The sequence below is a fragment of the Cavia porcellus genome, unplaced genomic scaffold (assembly GCF_034190915.1).
Source record: "Cavia porcellus strain 051 isolate PalLab524CR breed Dunkin Hartley unplaced genomic scaffold, mCavPor4.1 scaffold_26, whole genome shotgun sequence".
In the NCBI taxonomy this organism is placed as follows: Eukaryota; Metazoa; Chordata; class Mammalia; order Rodentia; family Caviidae; genus Cavia; species Cavia porcellus.
In genome coordinates this window covers 22,040,898-22,064,490 of record NW_026947509.1, presented here as the reverse complement: position 1 = coordinate 22,064,490, position 23,593 = coordinate 22,040,898, and the positions used below count along the sequence as shown (strand labels likewise).

General features: G+C 40.3%; 2 protein-coding genes across 3 annotated transcripts in view; one reads left to right on the top strand and one right to left on the bottom strand.

The window, feature by feature from the left end:
* The window catches only part of Rnf212b (ring finger protein 212B), a 36,913-nt gene extending 25,995 nt beyond the window's left edge, over positions 1–10,918 (top strand). The window contains exons 11-14 of the mRNA XM_013157657.3: positions 6,327–6,366; positions 6,647–6,741; positions 8,263–8,324; positions 10,853–10,918. Coding sequence (XP_013013111.1) covers positions 6,327–6,366; positions 6,647–6,741; positions 8,263–8,324; positions 10,853–10,918 — 263 coding nt within the window. The remainder of the gene's footprint in view (positions 1–6,326; positions 6,367–6,646; positions 6,742–8,262; positions 8,325–10,852) is intronic.
* On the bottom strand, positions 2,329–23,149 carry Homez (homeobox and leucine zipper encoding). 2 transcript variants are annotated; one of them, XM_063236887.1, is made up of 2 exons: positions 23,104–23,149; positions 2,329–14,706 (listed from the first exon to the last, which is right to left on the bottom strand). In XM_063236887.1, the coding sequence occupies exons 1-2, from the start codon at positions 23,147–23,149 to the stop codon at positions 13,121–13,123; spliced, it is 1,632 nt and encodes a 543-aa protein (XP_063092957.1). In that variant the 3' UTR covers positions 2,329–13,120. The 2 variants fall into 2 exon arrangements, with proteins under 2 accessions (XP_063092957.1, XP_005005706.1); XM_005005649.4 differs by lacking the exon at positions 23,104–23,149 and adding an exon at positions 21,226–21,440.
* Between the last annotated feature and the right edge of the window lie 444 nt (positions 23,150–23,593).

The following is a 23,593-nucleotide window of genomic DNA, read 5'->3' as shown; positions in this document are numbered from 1 at the left end:
CTTTGCACTAAGCTATATATACCCTAGTCTTTTTGTTTTTTTCTTTTGAGACAGAAAAGAAATTGTTCTTTTCTAAAACAAAATTTCTAAAATTTGCTAAATTGTTCAAGCAGGGCATTTGTAATCTTCCTGCCTCAGCCTCTTTCAGTGCTAAGATTACAAACATGTTATAAACATGAACATATTTCAGTGAAGAAATATTTTGGTTCCAGCCACTTAGTTTCTCATGTTTATATTCCTTTGGAACTATAATTGTTGCTATTTTCAAGGGCATTAGCCAGTCCCTAGAGAATACCTATCAGTATGATCTTTTCTTGGTTTTTGTGTATACTGGAGAATACTGTCAGAAAATGTTTTGTTATTTTGTTTTGGGTTTTCTTTGTGGCACTGGTGATTGAACCCAGGGCCTTCACACTGAACTATATTCCTGGCCCTTTTAATTTTTTTAAACAGGGTCTTGCCTAAGGTAGACTCAGACTTGCACTCCTTTTCCCTCAGGCTTCCAGAGTGCTGGGATTATGGGCAGGCACCATTGTGCCCTGCCAGAGAATATATTATTTTTAATTTTTATTTATTTATTTTGTTGTCGGTACCGGGGATCGAACTCACGATTGCCTGCATGCAAGGCAGGTGCTTATGCCGCTGAGCTAAATCTCCAGCCCCGATATATTATTTTTTTTGAGAATATATTCTTTCACAACAGGAAAATTTGAAATTTCCAAATTTCTTTCATTTAAAAAAATCACCAAGTCTTTAATTCTTCTACATGCACCTTTGAAAAATGTAGATATTCTAGATTTCTATCATGTTGGTAGTATTCTTTCTTCATTCCTAATTTTAGTAACTGGGATCTCTTTTGTTTGTTTTGTTTTCATTTATGTATTTGTTTTTACTGAGGTCTTTTTTTCCCTGGTCATTCATGTCAAAGAACTAACTTTTGGTTTTCTCTATTGTTTTCATTTACTTGTGCTTTAATCTTATTTCCTTCCTTCTGATTGTTTTGGCTCTAGTTCTTTTTTTCATTTCTTTTCTTTTCTTTTCTTTTTTTTTTTTTTTTTTTTTTTTTTTTTTTGTCTTTTTCCTTTTTATCAGTATCGGGGATCGAACACGACTGCTTGCTTGCAAGGCAGGCGCTTATGCCACTGAGCTAAACCTCTAGGGGCTGGGGATTTAGCTCAGCGGCATAAGCACCTGCCTTGAAAGCAGGCAGTCGTGAGTTCGATCCCCGGTACCGATAAAAAGGAAAAAGACAAAATAAATAAATAAATAAATAAATAAAAATAAACCTCCAGCCCCTTTTTCTCATTTCTTAATGTGGAAAATTAGAGATTTTTAACATAGATATTTATAGTCATGAATCTCTTGACTGTATCAATTTTATAAAACATTGAAATTTTAAATATATTTTCATACATGCATGTAACCTTTTGATGGTACCCAGCCCATACAGCTTTTCCCTACATCCACTCCCCAGTCCTCTGTATTCCCTTCCTCTCATCTCTAAGCCAGGCATAGCGGCATATACCTTATAATTCCAATACTCTGCAAGGGCAAGGTAGGACGTTCACAATTTTGAGCCCAGCCTAGACAATTTAATGACTTACCAAGACTCTGTGCTGGAGTACAAAATTTGAAAAGTGTTAGGAATCTAACAGTGCAAGGCCCTAGATTTAATCCCCAGTACTGTAAAAAAAAAAAAAATCTTTATTTTGAGATGTCTCATATTAGGGAAAATGTAATACTTGTCTTTCTGAATCTGGTTTATTTCATTTAATATGATTTCTATTTCATTCATTTTCCTGAAATGACATAATTTTCTTTTTCTTTGTGGCTATCTAAGAAGAAGAATGTATTTTCTACTACTGTCAAGTAGAGTATTCCATAATGCCTGATGGGTTTATTTGGTATTTAGTGTTGCTGAACTCTCCACTTGTTCTGTTCATTGTTAAACATGCGCTATTGAAATCTTCAACTATTATTGAATTCTTTTTCTTCAATTCTGTCAATTTTTAGTTTATATATTTTAGGGCTCTGCTTTTAGGTGCACATATAAATATTATATGTTACTAGTGAATTGACCCTTTTGTTTATTATTTTATTTACTTTTGGATTTTTTTTTTATTGGTACCCACAACCGCACCCTTGCAAGTCAGGCACTTATGCCACTGAGCTAAATCCCCAGCCCCCTTTTGGATTTTTGAGACAGGGTCTCACCACATAGTCCAAGATGGGCTTGAACTCACTCTTTAGGCTGCCCTAAATCTTGGAGCAGTCTTCCTTCCCCAGACTCCTGAGTGTTAGAATTACAGGCATACACTACTACACATAGCTTGTTATTATAATTTTTATTTTTATTACTACATGTTTGCCACACATAATGATTACATTCATAGGGAGCTGATATGTGTACATAGCACATCTTAATTATTTTTATATCTCCTCCTCCTCCCCCTATCTCTTGGCTTTTATTATTATAAAACACCATTTTTTGGTTTCTGGTAACAATCTTTCATAAAGCCTATTTTGTCTATTATCAGTACAACTATTCCTTTTATTTGTTGTTGGCATGGAATACTTTTCTCTCCTACTTTCTTCTTTCTGTGTGTGTGTGTGTGTGTGTGTGTGTGTGTGTGTGTGTGTGTGAGTGAGTGTGTGTGTGAGTGAGTGTATCGTACAGATCAAACCCATGGCCTTGTGCATGTTAGGGCCACAACTCTGCCCCTGAAATATACCCTCAGCTCCTCCATTGTTCTGTTTTCATTCTATATGTGTCTTTGAATCTAAAGTAAGTCTCTGAAAAAGAAATTAGGGAGCAATACCATTCATAATAGCATCAAGAAAAGTTAAATACTTAGGAATTAACCTAACCAACAAGTGAAAGACATCTTTAACAAAAACTACAGTACTTTAGGGCTGCGGATATAGCTCAATGGCACAAGTGCCTGCCTGGCAAGCACAAGGTCCTGTGTTTAATTCCCACTACAAAACAAACAAAAAAAATCAAAAACCAAACAATAACCACTAACCCCAAAACTACAGTATTCTGGAAAAGTAGAACAAAGACACATCAGAAAATGAAAAAACATCTACTATTCCTGGATAGGCAGAACCAAAAATGTCAAAATGTCCAAACTTCCAAAATGAGTATTTGTGACACCTTTTTAAAAAAATTTCTTTTATCGGTACTGGGGATCGAACTCACGACCATGCGCTTGCAAAGCAGGCACTTTTGCCACTGAGCTAAATCCCCAGCCCCTTAAAATGGGTATTTGGATTTAATGCAATCCCTATTAAAATAACAACAGCATTCCTCACAGAACTAGAGAAACAATCCTAAAATTCATATGGAATCATAAGAGATCCAGAAATAGCAAAGTAATCACGGGCAACAAAGCAAAGAAGAGGCATCACAATCCTAGGTTTCAATTACACTATGAAGCTACAATAATAAAAACAGCATGGTGCTCACACAAAAACAAACGTGGATCAATGGAACAAGATAGAAAATACAGAAACAATCCTAGACACATTCAGCTATCTGATCTTTGACAGATAAGCCAAAAAACAAACATTGGAGGAAAGATACCCTCTTTAGCAGTTCTGCTGGGAATGCACATGCAAAAGACTGAATCTAGACCTGTATTTCACCATGGACTAAACTAAAGCAAAATGAATCAAAGATCTAAATACTAAATGAGATCCTGTCTCAAAACAAAATTGTGTGTGGGAAATTTATTATATATTTTTGAAAATTTAAAGTACACTGTTATAAAATGTTAATGTTCATTTCTAAGAAAATTCCAAAAAATAATAAAAGAACAAAGAAACTAAAATAATATGCTAGAAAATAACAACATAAAGACGACAAAAATAGAAGAAAAGAGAACTAAAAAGACAGAGACAAGCCAGGAATGGTCATGCAAGCCTGTAACCAGTCCCGGTACTCTAGGAAGCCAAGGCAGGAGCATCATAAATTTGAAGCCAGTGGATCTACATATTTCAAGGACAACCTAGGACATAGGATGGCCCAATTAAAAAACAAAACAGACACTCGGGAGGCTGAGGCAGAAGGATCTTTGCAAGTTCGAGACCAGCCTGGGCTACAAAGTGAGCTCAAGGCCAGCCTGAACCGCATAGTGAGACCCTGTCTCAAAAAGACAAAAAAAAAAAAAAAAAACAGAGCGGCTGGAGATTTGGTTCAGTAGCATAACCACCTGCCTGGCAGGTGCAAGGTCATGAGTTCAATCCCCAGTACCAAAAAACAAAACCAAGGGCCAGGGATTTAACTCAGTGGCATAAGTGCCTGCTTGGTAAGCTTGAGGTGGTGAGTTCAATCCCTGGTACCAAAAAACAAAACAAAACTGGGCTGAGGATTTAGCTGAGTGATGCAATGCCTTCCTGGTATGTGCAGGGTTCTGAGTTCAATTCCCAGTACCAAAACAAAGCAAAAAAATAAAACATCAATAAAAATACTTCAGACATATGGAAAACAAATAGCTAAATGACAAAAGTTCTTCTTCATCAGTAATTACATTACATGCAAATGGATTAAACTCTCCAATTAAATACAGACCTTCTATATCATCCCTTTTCTTAGCAACACCATTCTTTCCTGCACCATCTTTTGTCTCCCTGAACAGAACAATCGTGATGATCACATACTAGTTGATCTACTCTCTATAGCAGTTGAGATTTGAAACTATGAAATTATGCTTTTATATTTTTAATAAATCTCATATGTACTTTCTTTAGGCTTAATCTACCTTAGCAAGTCTGCAGTTTTGTTTTTCTAGTAAATTTATTCAGGACAGTAACATCTTTTCAAGAAAATTTAGCACATTTACCCATGAAATATCAAATGCATTGAGTAGATGCACATTATTTGTGGAATCTTTTTCATATTTATTTTACAAAAGACAGGTTCAACTATGTGCTGTCTATAAGAGAATCTATTTTTTTTCCACAGTGCCAAGTGTTTATTTGTGTGCTGGGGACTGAACCCAGGGTTCTACTTTTATTACCACATGTTTGAAGTACGTAGTGATCACATTAATTGTGGGGAGTTGGTTCATGTACATAATACATCTTATTTTTATATCCATATTGCCTCTCCTTGTTCTCGCCTCCCTTCATTTCTTGGTGCCCTTCCCATTTGCAAAAGATCTGTCTTTTTGTTTCTTATTGTTTACTTTTTATTTTACTCTCTATGTATACTTGGGGTTTCCCATATAAGTGAAACTATACAATATTTATTCTTCTATGTCTGATTTATTTCCCTTAACATTGTGGTCTCAAGGTACATCCATTTTCCTATAAATGTATCTTTCTTTATAGCAAAGTAGTACTCCATTGTGTAGAAATACCACATTTTGAGGCTGGGGATTTGGCTCAGCGGCACAAGCGCCTGCCTTGCAAGCGGGCAGTCATTAGTTCGATCCCTGGTATTGATTTTAAAAAAAAATTTTTTTTAAAATACCACATTTTTTCCATCCATTTATCTATTGATGGACATATAGCCTATGTCTAAGATTTAGTTATTATGAATTGTGCTGCTATAAATATGGGAATGCATGTATCACTGTAATATGATGACATTACCGTTTTCAGAAAGACATCCAGAAGGGAATAATCAGGTTGAATGGAATTTCTATTTTTACTTTGAGGAATCTCTATACTGATTTCCATAGTGGCTATATTAGTTTATATTCCCACTAACAGTATAGAAGGGTTCTTTTTTTCCCGTAGCCTCATCAGCATTTGTTATTGTTTGATTTCTTGATGACAGCCATTCTTTCTGGAGTGAAATGGAAACCTTAAAAAAATTTTTTTTGAACTGTGTATGTATGTTGATAAATTGCTCAAGTTAGGCTCAAACTTGTGATCCTTTTCAGCTTTCCAGAGTGCTAGGATTAGAGCTGTATACTTCATGCCTGCTCTTATGTATACTTGTCACTGCTCTTATGGAAGAAATAATTTACAGTGCTCTGTCCCACATCTTGGTTAATTTAATGACTAGCTAATTTAACGACTTTAGTCTTTAGTTGTACTTTCTGGTAATCTCCCATCTTAAAGGGGAAACCAACACAGGTACATTAGAGCACATCAAGATAGTAATGGATCGTGATCTGCAGACTCCTGAAATGGAGGAGAAAGCACCTTTGTGAGGTATTGCTATGTGCCTTGTAAGCCTGTTACTCACTATTGGCCCCTAATCCTAACATATACACTGAGTTTTTGATCCCCATTACTTTTGTTCTGGCCCCTAGTATCTTGAATCTCTTTTCTGGTTCCTGGATTATCATACAGGCAAATTTTATATTTTCTAGAAACTCCCTCACCAGCTTCAACTCACAGCCTGCCTTATAGGTGAGTAGCATCATGCTTCCTCTCTCTGAGGATCTGTTCACACTGACACTCTACTAGGGTTACTTCTCCATTGTTCTATACCATTAAAGTTTATAATTTGCTTTACAAATAAAAGAGATGGTTGAATAGCATTGTATTAATGTACATCTGAATTAGTTTTGTTTTTACAAGCAAAGAATTTTTTTTCCTCTCTGACCTAAATGTTTAGGCCCTTCATTGCATATGGATTTTACTTTTATGCTTCCTTTTCTCTGCTTATGTTTTTATTTCTTTTCCTTAGAACTTCATCTGCCTCCTCCGGGCAGGGGACTTTTTTTTTCAGACCATTTAATGGAGAGTCAGGCCACACAAGAGTCCTTAACCCCAGCAATCCTGGTAAGTTTTAACTATTCTCAATGAGTAGAGTTTTAACTATTGTAATCCCAAATATCGAGTTTAGTCATCTAAGTATTGTAATCCTCTTTAGTTTTAGTTTTCCTCACAATCCAAAAAATTATATTTGTAATCCCATTGAGACGTTATTAGAATCCCAGCAAGTTAATTTTAATCTTCTACCACCACCAATGCAACCCATGGGGAGAGTAAAGACACCAAAACATATTCCAAGTTAAGGGCATCCAAGGGGTTTTTAGTCTAATCCTCCTTGTGAGGTCATGTGGACAAAGGCCTTGATCCTAGTCCTCTCCCAGAATTTATTATCTTGTGAAGAAGGGGGGGGGGGGTGGCTCAAGGATGAGTGACAGTGATGTTGGTGGGAATTATGTAACTTGAGCTGGCTGGCCAGGTGGAAGAATGGCATCTCTGTAAATTGCAGAGATAAAGATATGCAGAAGGATCAATTTATACAATCTAATTAAGGTAACAACGGAATTCTTTGGGGGGGGGGGGCTATCACTTCAGTTTCTGATATGTAAACTCTTGTGCCCTGAGAAGTTATAGCCTCTTTATCTTGAGGCTCATACTCAGTTGACATTTTTGGAGCTATTGGCTCTAGCATCCCACTGTGCTCATATCCTGTACATATCCTATATGAAGAACACTATGTGAGGAAACAAGACTGTCTGCTGAATTTAGAGATTATATACAGCAGCTCAGCTAGCTTTATTTGCAATGCTTAGAGCCCATTGAAGAGGGAAGGAAATACCCTAGCCAGCTTTTTACATATCAGTATAAGGAAATAAGTCTCCAAATAATCAAAAAGGCAAAGTAATTTTTTGCATTCAAGGGGAGTTACTGGAGTTGTCCCGCACGTTAACTACTGACACAAACTACAATTAAGATTTCCAAGGTGGGGGCTAGGGACTTAGCTCAGCAGCATAAGCGCCTGCCTTGCAAGCAGGCAGACATGAGTTCGATCCCTGGTACCGATAAAAAGGAAAAAGAAAAAAAAAAAAAAAAGAATTACCCTATTTCCTTTACAGTGGAGAGATTTTACCTGGATAACACTCATCACGTCACCAGTTGAATTCTACTGTTGAGCCAGATTGATCTACAGAATTGGAACAAACTGGCTTTTTTTTTTAGATCTCTATGTTAAACATACTTATTTTGAACATGCTGGGAGCTCAATTGTGAGTTGTATAAAATCAACACCTTTTTTTTGTCTCCATCTTTTAAAGTAAGAGTACCTCTGCTACTAGCCCTCTTGCTAAGGTGCCACTATCTTTCATATTTCCATTCATAGCTAAACTCAAATCTCAGGTGGCTTTGTTGACATCCCATCTTCACAGGTAATAATGGACCTTATGATTATAAATATCTCTGATATTGCTTAGCTAATAGTCTTTTCCTTTTTGAGTAGTGTTCCTTTGATTTAGGAACTACCTAGCGACCCTGACCATAATATGTGGCACTGCTGAGCAACTGCCCAAATTGTCACCATTTCCTTGTCATCAGGTCAAAGGGAGAACAGAACGCCTCTAGAGAGTTTTTCTGGCTTTCAACTACCAGTCATGCAGGTAAGGCCTTGCTAGTCTAACTTACCTATGCACAAAAACTCACATGGTTGGGCCAACACACTACAAGCCTTCTGGTTTAGTTAAAGTGTGGTAGAATGTAATCAGTGCAGAGTGAAATGGGTTTCAGATCTAGTAAACATGTTTTTACCATGCTATCCTTGTTTTGTCTTTGAAACAGAGTCTTGCTATGTAGTTCAGGCTGGCCCTGACTTGTGGCAATAATCCTATATTCCACGTGCTGAGACTACAAATGTATACCACTATGTCCGGCTCCTTGCTCATTTTCAAAGGTTCTGTCGTACTGTCAGATTATGTTCCTGGTTTGGGACTTTTACTTTAAAATTTGTGTGTGTGATACTGGGGATTGAATTTAGGGCTTTATACATGGTAGAAAGTGCTCTAGCACTGAGCTACATTTCCAGCCCCTTTTTAGACAAACTCTCACTAAATTGCTCCGGCTGGCCTTGAACTAGTGATCTTTCTGCCTCAGCTTCCTAAATGGTTAAATATAGCTTTGTAGTTCGTGGGATTTTGTTTTGTTTTTTGAGGCAAGGCCTCTCTATGTAGTTCAGACTAGCCTTGAACTAGCAGCAATCTTTCTGACTTAGCCTCCCAAATGCTACGATTATAGGCATGTACCATCACACCCTGTTTGGAGTTTTTAAATTAAAGTCAAGTGGAAGTAAGATTTCAACCAAGAGGTTTTAATCAGTGGCAGAGTGACACTTTCCAGTAGTTCTACAACAAAGAATTTTCAGTGGACTGTACCTTTTGGGTGAAGGTACTATTTGAATTAAGAAAAATCACATTTCTCCAGATAGGTAGAATAATGCTTTGTAAATTTATGGGAGTATGGTTTTTATCCAGGCAACAAAAGGAAAAGAACATGGCAATGAGAAGTTTGCTAAAGCCTCTATTAAAGGAAAAGTCTGATCTTGCCTTTCAATTTTTATGACTTCGGTTTTGAGGATATTAGAGCTTGATTTTTATTTATGTTTTGGTACTGGGGATTGAACTCATGACCTCAAACTTGCCAGGCAGGCACTTGTGCTGCTAAGCTAAACCCCCAGCCCGGATCTTGATTTTTTCAAAGCTGTTAAAAAATTCCATTGAAAAAATAGGGGGCTGGGGATTTAGCTCAGCAGCATAAGCACCTGCCTTGCAAGCAGGCGGTCGTGAGTTCAATCCCCGGTACCGATAAAAATCAAAAAGACAAAAAAAAAAAGAAAAAATAGCCCAAATGCCTATAAGCTGGTGAGTGGATAAAGATGATTTTTTTTAAGTACAGTGGAGTACTACTCTGCCATAAAGGAAGATACGCTTGAGACTTTCCTAGGTAAATGGATGCACCTTGAGATCTACTCTTAAGTGAAATAAATTAGACATACATATATAATACATTGTTTTTCTGGTATGAGAAGCTGAAAACAGAAATAAGGCCCCAAATGCATATTAGATGTTGTGAAATAGGACAAAAATATTAAAATGGGGAGGAAAACAAAAGAGGTAAGAGAGGAAATAAGAGAAAAGTAAAAAAATATAAATAAATGGGGAGGGGAGAAGGGGTTGAAGGGCAGACAGAGAAATGGGAAAAAAAATCAAGTTATATTATGTACAGGTACAAATTCTCTATGATGAATGTGATTATTATATATATGTAAAATATAAATAAATAAATATTTTTAAAAAGGTAAGTTCACATTCCCAAAGGAATGGAGTGGTAGTGCCTGCCTGTAATCTAGTGCTTGGGAGGCTGAGGTAGGAGGATTGCTATGAGTTTGAGGTCAGCCTGGGCTACAAATTGAGTTCAAGGCCAGCCTGAACTGCATAGTGAATCTTGTCTCAAAAAGACAAAAGAGAAAAAAGTCTAAAATGTACCAATAAAATCCTATTGAAGAAAAAAGTATACTATTAGATAGTTGAGGGATATCAAATGTGTATTGGACATTTGTTATTAAAGACTGGGCATTGTTTAGGCACGATACTGTTTTTTTATTTTGTAGATGCATACAAAATTTTATTAATGGAAAATTAATGATATCCAGATGTTATTTTAGTATAATTTGGTAGATAGGATCAATGGCAAGTAGAAATAGAAAATTGGGCATGAGTTATTTGTTGAAGTTAGGTGATGGGTATATGAGTTCATTATTCTAGTTTGCCTTTTTAAAAAATAGTTATTGAGGAAAGTACTTCCTTGGAGGCATAAGAATTCTGTTTCCCTGATAATCATCTCTGGGCATGGTAATCACATGTTCTAGATCTTCCAAAATAGTTTGATTTTCAAATATTAGTGTCATAAACCACTACTGTCACCTTTAGCCACTGAAATATTTCAGTTCTGTAAGCAACAAGCCTGTCTCACAAGATGCATTATCTTTATCTGTAACTGATCATTATGCAGTAGGAAAAATCTCGGGAAAGCAACCATGGTTATGTTCTGATGAACTTCATATATGGCTTGCCAGGGTCTTACTAGCCATTTTTGCTATAAACACTCAAATCTGCCTTCCTGCCATCTGTTGCAGACTCTTTACCAACAGAGGCAGATGGGATCAACCAGAGAGAGAGAAGGCCACTCCACCTCTAGATAGACCATCATCGAAGTCCGATCTGTACATACTACTGAAAGCTGGACTTAATAGCATCCCGCACCGGTCCAAGGAGATGGCCTAGGAAAACGAACCTCTACTTTGTCTCCTGGTTTCACTCTGTACCTTACTCATTCTGTAGCTTTTCCCTGTCCATCCTGTATTCCCTCCTAGGAAAGTAGTCAAGTCTTACATAAGGTTAGTGCTTCAGGAAGATGTTTTAACTCTCCCTGGGCATATGTAGCTCCTTTCATGTACTACACTATGAAACTTAAGTTGTAACAGTAATTCCTGGCATCATGCTTGAGAGATTGGAAATATACTCAATTTGTTTTGTTTCTAGACTTCATTTTTTAGCTTTGGATATACTGCCCCATTGCTAATGTTAGCAAGCAGCAGCTCTCTGTTCCTTGTATACTCTTCCTATTTATCTATTGTTGCCTGTGTGCCTGGTTACTGTTAAATGTTTTTTGGTTTTCTTTGATACCACGAATCAAACTCATGATCTCACACTTACCAGGCAGGCACTATGCTGCTGAGCTATGTCCCCAGCACTAAATATGTTGATTTTTCCTTTGCTAGAAATATTTGGAGATGGAGATTTCCCATTTACTAAACTCTGTAGATAACAAAGAAGGTGCCCCTTTATTATTGCACCTATTACTTTTTTTCCTTTTTTTTTTGTGGTACTGGGGATTGAACTCATGACCTCACACTTGCCAGGCAGGTGCTTATGCCACTGAGCTAAATCCTCAGTTGCACCTGTTACTATTAAAAGCTCTAGTGGGTTGAATAAGTAGAGTTATCTACAGACCTTCTTTCTCTCTCTGTTGAAGCCTCAGAAACTTTAATCATTCTCATGTGACTTCTGTAAACAATGAAACAATGTATGTGGTGACAGATGCTGACCTACTGCCTTATAGTTTTTGTTCTTTTAATATACCTCAACAAAGCCTTTCCCTTCAAATAATAAAAAGTACACTACATCAGAAAAAAATTCTAATTGATGATAGGAATCCAATCCAGGGCCTCATATAGGCTAGGCAAGTGGTCTACCACCAAGTCACACGCTGGCCCGTAAATTAAAAATATTAATGGATTTGACTTCATCTCTAAGTGCTAAGAGTAGCAAAGTGGAAAAGAAACAATTTAATTTGGGGCCTTTTTATTATCTTCTAGGAATGCAGGGTTTCCACTCTTATTTTTAGAAAGTTAACTAATATGTTTGTTTTTATAATCTCAACTGATGAAAACCATTCTAAAACATCATAATTCAGTTAAAGACTATGGGCCCTCTGTGCCCCAGACAGATCCTATAGAGAGGAAAAAGTCTTTTTTTTTTTTTTGGTCACAGATTAAACATTAAAAAAAAACCTGATAAATCAGTCTCTGTCAAGCTAGACAGGAGGTAGTGTCAGGTTTGTAAAACCAAATATGGTACTACTTTACCACCCTTTGCCAGAACTGTCCCTTTTCCATCACTCTGTAATGTAATTTTATTTTTGTAAAAGACATCTCCCCTAATTCCCACTTTCAACAGCTATCTAGACTAAGTATTTACACGCAATTTCTAAACTTTGTCAAGACTGTGGGAAAGATTTACCCTGAGACAAATAGTGAACAAAGAGGGCGTTTTGTAGCATTAAAAAAGTAGGAGGCAAAGTGGTCCCAGTATCAGAAATGAGAACATTTTGCTACCCGTGATTCAATGAAGCAAGTGAAACGCAATTATCAACCTGGTCTGAGAGACAGGAAGTATCTGAGGCAGGCTGGGATAACGCACTGTGCCCAGAAGGGAAGGATGCGATCCAAGGAAAATGATTGGATTAGGATGCACTAGAATCAACTGAATTATAGATCTTTACTCCTCCTTTTCTGTTTCTCCTGTAGATGTGGGGATGAGGCCTGGCCTCTAGAACGCTAGAGGAGAATAATACCAGAAAAAAGGAGCTCGTGAGCCACTTCCTGGCTCATTGTCTGATCTTTAGCCCTCTCTACTTTTAAGGCTAGAGGACTTTCTGGTATCCTCCCCATCCACCCTCAGCTTACTACATCCCCATCACCACCCTGAAGAACACCAAGCTTCACCAAGCTTTTTAGTTCTTTGCCACAAAGTAATTTTTAAAATGTGGTTTCTTTGTTTAAACAGTTACTAAGTCAGTTCATCCTTTAGTAACAAACTTTTCCCTTTCCTTAGTCCCCCACTCAGTCCTGTATAATCACATCATCCTCCTCCTCTTCCTCCTCCTCCTCCTCATCATCTTCTGGCAGTTCTTCTTCTTCCTCTTCCTCTTCTTCATCTAAACAAACCACCACCTCAGCTGGCTCCTGTAACTGAGAGTCAAACCAATCCCGCACCTGCTGGGCGCTCAGCCTTGACGCCCGGCACAGCTGAGGGACATCAGTTTCCCAAAGCTGATGATGGGCTGCCCAGTACTTCTCCAAGGGTCTGATATCTGGTGGAGGTGGGGGTGCCGGCAGAGGTGGGGTCTTGGCCCATTCTTTCAAGGAGCGAGTTGATGGTGGTGTGGGAGTCGCTGGGTCTTGGAAACTAGGGGCACCAGGTACTGCATTGTCTCGAAACCATTTTAGTTGCCCATGCTTCAAGGCATAGCGTGTATCACCAAACCACTGAATGATCTCAGGCCTAGGTAAACCCGTGATCTGTTCCAACTTATGGTAATCCTCACGCCGTGCCCACTGGCACTGTAGAAAGAAAGATTTGAGGATTGCCAACTGCTCTTTGGTTTTGCGCTTAATCTTTCGCTGGTGTTGCATATCAGGGGAAAGGTATCCCGTGGGGCTGGCCCTACCGGCTAGGGAGTTAGGCCGTAGCCTTTGGGACCAGCTTGCTTCCATGGGTGGAGGCTGTGCCTGTTTACTGGGTGACGGTGACTGTGAGACACAGCCTAGTGGCTGGAGGGGTTTAGGATTGGCAGTAGCTCCATTAGCTAGTACCTGGAAGGAGGAAGAAGAGGTAGAGGAAGAAGAAGTCACACGAGTTGCAGTCTCCTTACAACTACTGGCCAGCGATGAGACTTGTGGAGGTTTATCCCGAGAGCGTGGCTGGTGGGCAGCCGTGGAGTGGTTCCAGGAAATAGTACCTATGCCATGTGAGTGGTTGGGACCCTTGCCTGCCTGCTCCTTAGAGAGGCTACTACTTTGATGATTCTGCCAAAAATCTGTTTGATGAGAGAATGCTCCACTGCCAGGTGTCAAAGGGGGTTCCTTTCCTTTCTGGTGACTTGGTGGCAGTGGCAGATTCTGAGAGGACTCTTCAGGTTCTACCTTCAGTCCTTTTATCTGGGTGGGCTCACTGAGAGTCAGAGGACCTATTCCAAGGCCACCTTGCTCTGTAGGTGGCATTTGAGAAGATGGTACCTCCTCTGGGGGCCGTACTGCATGATGAGTAAAAGACAGAAGAGATTTGAAATGGAGTTGGTCTTGATGGTAGACCACTCGGGCTCGGGTCTCTTCTATTTCTTCAGATGACCAGCTAATGCCACAGCGGAGGCGCTGGGCCATGAACCATGTTTTGACTTTTTCCATCTGCAGCCCATAACGTAGGCAGAGAAGGGCAATGTCTGCTAGACTGGGATAGGGAAAGTAGCTGAAGGTTTGCAGCAGGTGTTCATTGCTGTCCAGCTCACTGGTCTGGGCTGCTTGGGTCCATACCAGCTGTAGCTCCTCAGAGATTGGAGGGAGGCAGATGAGCCCTGCTGGTGAGCTGTGAAGACTACTGGCCTCTTTACTAGGAGGCATGGCTCCTGATCTTTGCCCTTCACAGACAGCTGTAATAAGAAGAGAGACGGCTCAATTCAGAGGCTCCTCTTTGGGCACATTACACAATTTCTACCGAACAGATTGTTGATGCTGAATAATTCTATTGTAGGAAAGTACTTTTAAAAGTCATGGCATGTTGCTTATAAAGTGTTCATTTATTTTATTACTTTTTTTTTAATGTCGTCTAAGTTAGTCTTTAGTTTGTCTTTTTGAGTCAGTGTCCCTATGCAGTTTAGGCTGGCCTTGAACTCACAGCGATCCTCCTGCCTCAGCCTCCCAAGTGCTGCACCACTATATCCAACTTCTAACTAATCTTGAACACCTGAGCTCAAGTATTGTGCCACTTCAGCCTCCTGAGTAGCTAGGACAGAGGCATATCACCATACCCAGCTGTCATTCAATCTTCATAATCAATCCTCATAGCCTACTATAATTTCCAATTTTTGTATGAAAAAAAATAAGGCCCAAAAAAGTTTATCCTAAGTCACTTAACTAGTGAATGTTGTTACCACAACAAAAAGCCTGTATTACAGATTAACAAGAGAAAATTATCCTTATAACAGCTATTACCTTTTTTATTTTGGTGGTACCGGGGATCAAACTGCAACCTTGCCTTTGCCAGACAGGCACTTATGCTAAATCCCCAGCCCTACCTTCCTTTTCAATTCAAATTTGCATTAGCTTTCAAATTCAAACTTGCTTCTGGAAGCTACCCCCCAACTCTCAACTTCTATATTCATGGAATGAAAGCCACACAGCAAAGACAGCCACAAAGACAAGAGGAGCGGTAACCTCAGAACTACTACTACTCTCCTGCCTAACAGGAACAGGGTTACTTCTGTAATACGGAGGGAGGTTGGGAAAACTGTCTGGAAGGTCGGACAGCATTATCCTTTCCCCAGCCCACCGCACATTTCTTTCTTTCCCTTTTTTGTGGTGGAGTGTTGTGGGGAGAGGAATGATAGTACCTTCTACACCTAAATGTAATCCAGATAGTCCCCTCCTTGGCTCAGTAGGTTGAGGTACCAAGATCTGGTATAAACGGGCCCATGCCCCCAGGGTTTAGGTCATGTGGACAGGAATGTTTCCTCCCCCAAGTCGGCCTCAGAACAAAGGTTATCCCCTCCCCCAGCCTTTGTCTCTTCCAACAGCTCAGCCTCTCTCCAGGGAGCCCAAAGAGCTCCTACCAACATTAATAGCCCCCTCCACTCTGGGGGAAAGGCTTGAAGCTCTTATCTGTGCTTTCTTCTCAAAACCAGGTGGACAGCTTCATTATAAACTGTAACCAGTTCAGGCAATGGACTCAGCACAACACTGCTCCCAGGGGTACGGACTCCCAAGGACAGCCTCCAACTGAAATACAGTACCTGCTAAGGTTATTTCCCAGATTATTGAATTTTAATTCAGCTCTCAATATGGGCACGAGAGATCCTTTAATACTTTTTACCTTTTATTCCTAGAAGATTACCAACTGTGTTTATAAATACTACTTCTGATCTGTTAAGGTTAGCACTCAAGTCCATCAAGTTCAAACAATGTAACTTTAGGATCCCAGTCTGCCACTTGCCGGCTAACTATGTGAAATTGGTAAAAGTACTGAAATTACATGAACCTCAGTTTCTTTATGTAAAAAATGAAGACTGCTGCCTGGTACGTGGCACACATCTGTAACCCCACCACTCATGATGCTGAGGCAGGAAGTTTGAGGCCAGCCTGTATTACACAGGGACACACACACAGAAGGGAGAAGGGGACTGCTGAGTGTACTGTATTCTTTTTACGAAGCACCTACTGTGCACTAGGGATTAATGCACAGGCAGTCATTAGAGATGGAAATCTGCGGTGTGGCAGATTTGAGATTAACTGCAGCTCTACACTTTCTAAAATGCTTTTTGTCCTTATCAAAGTTATTTAACCTTTTTTAAGTTTCTCATCAGGAAAAAGAAAGAAAAAAGTACCTGCCTGGCAAATTCATGACTAAATAAAAAAATACCCTTGACACTATGCCTAGAACAAAACATGCTTAATACAAAGCAGTTTTTATTATTACTTCAGCCTTGTGGATGACTCAGATAATGTGCTTCTTTGTGGGGAAAGTAGGGCAAGACTGAATCCTTTAACACCAGCTTTTCAATCTGTTTTTGCAGAGTCTTAATTCTACCCAGCAGTGGAGGAAACTAGGGTATTTATGATTTTTTAAAATGTACTTATTTTTCTTCTGCAGTGCCAGAGATGGAACCCAGAGTCTCACCTTATGCTAGGCAAGTGCTCTACCAGAGCCTCATCCCTAGTCCCTATAGTCAACTTTTTATATATTTATATTGGATACAATCTCAGAATGGATTTTGCAATGTTTAAAAATGTATGAAATGGGTATAGCTCAGTGGTATAGTGCCTGCCTGGAAAACACAAGGTCCAGAGTTCAATTCTTAGTACAAAAAAAGAAAAAGTATGAAAATCATAGCTTCAGAGGATGTGCTTCCATAATTTGGATCCTTTCTGTTTGCTACGTGAATTGACCGAATAATTGCTTCATCTTTTCCCTCCAGGTCCATCCTAACCACTGCTTCATGGCTGGAGCTACACCATCACTTACAAACTGTGGGCCCCCAAGAACACCAATCTCAAAATGGGAAATACTTTATGATGGTAGTGCTTGACTCTTTTGTGTCCTTTTCTGTAAGGACACACAATTCACTCTTTAGATATGAGGAAAAGGTAGCATAAAGAATGAAATAGTCTAGTCCAGTGTGAGGATGAGGGCTGCCATAAAAGTACAAGGCACACACAGCCAAAAGCTTATAGATTGACAGCCTTTAAATTCTCCTAGCATCACCTTGCCATTTCAGTGTAACATGTAATAAGGCAAATAAAATTTCTTGGGATATCAGATATCATTTTCACTTACACAAAATACAAGTTATGGAAAACTTTCTCAAAGAGAATAATGGCTTGAATCAAGGTACAACTAGCTGTGTAGCTGATACTTCCCTGGAAACATAAGGGTTTGAATTAGGAGAAAACTATAACCCAGAATGGCTTATGAAAATTATAACAAGTAGGACTGGGGATTCAGCTTAATGGCGTAAGCGCCGGCATGGCAGGTGTGAGGTCAAGAGTTTGATCCCTGGTACCAAAAAAATAAAAATTATAACAAGTAGGGAAGACCCTCTTGTAACCAAAACAATTTAGATTCTACAGTGTATGTGTTCTCCGTGTCTTCATTTTAGAGTAGGTAGAGAAAGGGAATCAATTTAGAGAACTGCTAGGGGAAAGCTGGTGGTATAATGAACAATTACTACATTTGCATCCCTATTAAGTATGCTAGCTATGCTTTCCTGCTAAAGGCACTAATGAGAAATAGAGCCAGAGCTGGGGAGGTGTGAGTGGTGCACACCTGTAATCCCAGTATTATGGAAGGTGTGGCAGGAGGATGGAAAGTTTGAGCCCAGCCTGGGCAGTTTAGCAATGTAGTAAGATGATCTTATCTTGAATTTTTAAAAAGGTTAGGGACGGGCTGGGGATTTAGCTCAGTGGCATAAGCACCAGCCTTGCGAGTGTGTGGTCTTGAGTTCCATCCCCCGTAGCGATAAAAAAAAAAAAAAAGGTTAGGGTCTCAGCTCACTCAGTGTTAAGGCCCTGGGTTCAACCCTGAGTGCTGAAGGAAAAGAAATTGTAAGGCCCTTCCCTCCCTTGGGCTTTTCTATTCTGAGCAGATGGCAGTAAAGAATTGGGGGTCAAACCAGGTGAGTTGGTGCACTCCTGTAATCCCAACACTCGGGAGGCTGAGGCAGGTGAGTCGTTGCAAATTCAAGACCAGCCTGAACTGCATTTTGAGACCCTGTCTCAAAAAAACCCAAAAAAGTCAAAAAACAAAACTTAAGAGTCTTAAACTTCCAGTTTGTTTTATAGTCCTAGGAAAAAGATTTTGGAGCTTTCTAGTTGAACCTAGTTTTATGGTTAAAGTAAAAGACAAAGTGGAAAACAGGTATGATGCTGAATTCTCTAAATCTTTATTCAAGAGAAAACCTGAATTATTGCCTGAAATGTTTTCATGGTATAGTATTAAGGGCCTTAAAGACTTTTCAAGAAATTTAACTTATATGCTTCGTAACTTTTTGGATCCTGAACCTGGGAGTCAGATAAAGGTTGGACTGTTGGATTAAGAGCTCTGCCTTGTCTTTCCATCTTAATAAAGCCAGTGATGGTAATTACTTAAAGATGAAAGAGCAGTTTAATGTAAATGAATGGACGGAGTGGGAGATGGAAGAATTCGATTAAGAAGGGAACTAGGTATTTGTGGTATCAGATGGAATTAGCATGAAAAGTGCTCAATTGGGCAAGAGCCTGGCTTAGCTGACCTACTGGATTACTGGTTACTACATGACCAGTAACCACAGGGCCCTGGAAGCTAAAGGTTAGTAGGCTACTTCTAGTGCACCCAAATCACTAGCTTCATTCAGTTGTCTGTGTGCTTAGAACAGTTTTGTGTGACTCCAAAACTGCTTAACCCCTGGTTTTTCAGTATCTATGTAACAATGTAATTAAACATCACTAAACCTGTGAAAAAGAGTAATTGGGACAGGGGAAAGGAGAAAAGGGAAAACAAAAACACACACACAAGACAGTAAAAGATAATTATACTAATTTCTCAGTTCATTATGGAAAAGAAAGGTTTGTACAAATATTGTTTGGACAATTAAATGCCTGTTTCTTAAACTTGATTAATTTACAGACAACAATACGCAATGTATTAATCACTGTTATCCTACTATCCTGTCTTGAAATTCTTTTGTCTTTCTTAAAAAATTTTTTAAAAAGGGGGACCCATTCGGCCCCCTTCCTGTCTCTCAGGAGCTATTCCTACTCCCCATTGCTTTTCTCCAATAAATTTTCTTTTTCTTTCTTTTTCTTTTCTTTTTTTTTTTTTTTTTTTGTCTTTTTCATTTTTGCCTTGCAAGGCAGGTACTTATGCCGCTGAGCTAAAGCCCTCTCCAATAAATTTTCCTACTCTGAAAAACAAAAATTTCCTATGAAAACGAATCAAATGCTTTGGAGAGGCAGGATATAACAGAGAATATACATTTAAAGAGTGATGAGTGAGAAGAGGTAGGAAAACTGTAAAAGATTAGGGGTGAATGGGGGCTGGGGATTTAGCTCAGAGGCATAAGCGCCTGCCTTGCAAGCAGGCGGTCGTGAGTTCCATCCCCGGTACCCGATAAAAATAAATAAATAAATAAATAAGATTAGGGGTGAAACTTAAAAATCTCAAAAGCATTCAGCATAGGGGGCTGGGGATTTAGCTCAGCGGCATAAGCACCTGCCTTGCAAGCAGGCGGTCGTGAGTTCGATCCCCGGTACCGTTAAAGTTAAAAAAAAAAAAAAGCATTCAGCATATTAAAGATTGCTTCGAAAGTGTCTAATCTCACTTTAAAGAAACCAAAACTGGCAATCATAGGCGATCCAACTGCTTGAGTAATTCTCACCTCAGAATGCACACTAAAAACTACCTGGGAAACTTAAAAACCAGGCCACTCTCCTCTCTGGTTTGATTTAATTAGTCTGGACTGGGGCCCAGTCATCCATAGTTTTAAAAATTCTCAGGGTGCTGCCAGGTTTGAGACTCCCATGGTAGTTAACACTAGAAAGGCAACTGGGAACTTCACTCAGCAGGCTTACACGTACAAAAAAGTCTCAGTACTACACCAGAAGTACGGTGAAATAAATGTATTTTTAATTGCAATGTTTTAAGATAACGTATATGCATTAGCTTTTAAAATTCTCAACTTTAACTTTTTCGATTACTGCTGTCTACCTATTCTAAATCAGACAAAAGGGATTCAAATATATAGTGAGAAGGAAATTCATATAGGTTGAGAAAGATCTCCTGATCTGGGCCAACATTACCAAACAGGTCTCAGCTTGAGTCTTCTTTCAGTTTAGAAGTCTCAGATTAAGACGCAAACCAGGAACCTCAGAAGATTCGATTCAAACTGTTTCCTGGTCTGGTCTTTAGCCTATGCTGGGCACGGGCGTCACAGGGGCAGCTGCTTCTAAATCTTTCGTTCCCAAAGCCCACTGTTCCCCAGAAGTAAGGTCAGGTTCTGTACATGTGTTATGGTCGCCTGGAGGTAGTCATGGGGATTGGGGGGAGGGCTGGGAAGAAACGTTTCTCCTATCCTCCATTTCACCGGCAGTCTAGAAGGCTCTAAACTGGGTCAAAGAACAAAAAGTTACTACACTTGGGGGCGGTGAGCCCCAGGAGGCAGGCGAATCTCAACCATTCCTTAGCCAAGGGCGTACCAACGCTGCCGTCCCCTCCTCCCTACACACCCCTTCGCCCTCCCCCAATTAGAACGGGGAATCAGAAAGTCCAGAGCAGAAAGGGGAGAGAACCGGGCGACTTCGAATCTGGTCCAGTACAGTATTCTCCACCCCCCGCTCCCAGCCGGCCGGGGATGGAGCTCCGGAGGTCGGACAGCGTACACCGGCTGGGAGGGAAAGTCCCAGGGGCTGGGATCACTCACCGCGGTCCGGCCCGGGCGGCGGCTCCCAGCCTCGCACCAGGGACTGGGGGGAAAGGGAAAAGAGGGCAGAGGGCCTCCAGGTGGGAGTGGGGTACTGCCCCGTGCGGCCTGCTCCGTGCCCACCCGCACGACGGCCAAGGACCGCGTACTGCCCCCCACTCCCCGCCCTCCCGCCCCCGGGAGCGGGCGGATCTAGCCCAACCCTCCCAGCTCCGGGGAGTTGGAGGCGGGGCAGACGGGTGAGGCGGGCGTCCGGGGCGGTGTTAAGGTGGCCCGATTCCTGATTGGTGGATGCAGAGGGCGGATGCTGGCGCAGCCCACAAGGCCGGCTATTGGCTACGTGGGTCTTGGCAGGAGCCAGCTATTGGTTGCGTGATCCTCAACGTGGGTCAGCTATTGGGCGCGTTGAGCAGGCAAACATGTCTACCAGGGCTAGGATGCTGTGAATGGTACCTCGCTGTACCCTCGACCTGTTGGTGCCGGAGCCTCGGAGTACACCAGCCTACGTTCTCCGAAATTTCTCCTTTAGCTAATTGTCTGGACCACAGCAACTTCTTCATTTGGCTCCTTATGAAGGAATCTCTCTGGGAAGACCTTTTTAATAGCCCGTCCCAGCCTTATTTAATAGCGCCTTCCCCGACTCAGAGCCCAACCACTGCCAGCAGCATCAGCTGTAAAGAAGCCTTTAAAGCAACTGCGAACTCATTTGGAGCTAGATCAGATGTCTTGCCACCCAGAAGGACCAGAATCTTAGGAACCCGGAGCCTTCACCAGACTTGTGTGTCCAAGGACTAAATGCTGGCTCTCTCCTTGCCCTAGTGAAAAGGACCTGGAGCTGTATCATATTTGGAGACCTTGGTATTCTCTGTCTTTCATTAAAGTATTATCCTACAGTGTATGAGGATCTGGATCAAAAATTGTATATTTAGGATTCTCCACCTTCTGATTAAAACTTGGGAAAAATACTTTCTGAACTGGCCCTTTTGGCCTGACATTAGTCGTTGAAAAGACTTACTCTTGCCTACATAGGTCGTTTTCAGGCTTCCTCCCTTATTCTCAGAACTCATCACTTCTTACGTATTCCAAGAAACCAACCACAGAACCCCATTTTCACTCTTCATTGCACCAGCCAGAGCTCTTTTAGGGTTACCAGACATCCTAAGTCTGCTTCCTAAGCCTTTTTTTTTTTTTTTTTTAAAGGCAGGTTCTCAGTGCAATTTAAGCTGCTCTTGAACTTGCTGTATAGCCCAGGCTGGTCTCAAACTCAAAGTGATCCTCCTATCTCAGCCTCTAAGGTGCTAGAATTACAGATAGGCACCATCATGCCTGTTTCAAAATTTTAAAAGAGCTGGAAATATAGCTCTGTGTTCAGTGGATAAATATAGAATCTAGCCATATACAGAATCATATGACTATGAAAAGATCTGTTAATGAGCATCAAAAAATAGAAAATTGTATAAGTTTGCCAGGTGGATAACTTCTCATCGGCTTTTAAAAACTCCTATTTTTTTAATCTTAAAATTAATCACATTTGTGCCCAATTTTATGCTTATATTTTCTTAAAAAGAGGTCCCAAACGTTGTATATCTAGGCACCCCAAAACCTGTATTTACTTTTAGGACTAGATGGATATGGTTATTTTGTCCCGTTTAGGAAAACCTTGGTCCAGCATTCTGTGCCTTCTCTTCTAAGAAATATCAGAGCTGGAGGGAGCTGGAGAGCTGGTGAATTAAGACTTGAAGTATTGAGAATCTGGAGTGGGTTTGGGATAGCAAATGCTGCACTCACAGTATCTGTGAAAGAATGAGTGCAGACAAACCTAACACCAAACTAGGATGTAAAAAATCTGGACCGGTCAGGGATAGAGCCCCCACTTACCTCTCCTTGGGTGTCTGCTCCTCATGCTGAATCCGCTCTTCAGCATAGCTGGCCCCACCTATAACACTCACTGAAGGGTGAGTGTTCTCCAGTGACTTCACAACTTGGCCTTTATGATGTAACAAGGACACATCTGATTATGCTACCCCTAGGGCTCCCTCAAAGGAAGGTCTCATTACAGTGTGATTTGATTTTTTTGTCATCCAGTGATATAGGAGTCAATCCCATTAGCACTAGATGTTTTCAAGAACTTCCTTTATTCCCATTGCTCCATCCTGGCTTAGAAAGAGATACTTGCTTTTTTTCTTCATCATATTTCTCATCCTTTGCTTGTGTTGCCAGTGATAAGCAAAAGACTTTGCTTCTACAGTGGTTAAGGAGCAAAGTGTAATTCAAATGGTCTACTAAGGAAGGAGTCAGCCTAAAAGGAAACAGAGCTTTACTTAAACAGCTCCCTTTCACTGCACCAGCAGCTAATGGTGGGTGCCAG

Coding starts and splice junctions, on each gene's coding strand:
- Homez (XM_063236887.1), bottom strand. CDS start 23,149: ATGCTGAAGAGCGGATTCAGCATGAGGAGCAGACACCCAAGGAGAG. Junction 14,707..23,103: donor GAGCAGACACCCAAGGAGAG/GTAAGTGGGGGC, acceptor TTCTTATTACAG/CTGTCTGTGAAGGGCAAAGA.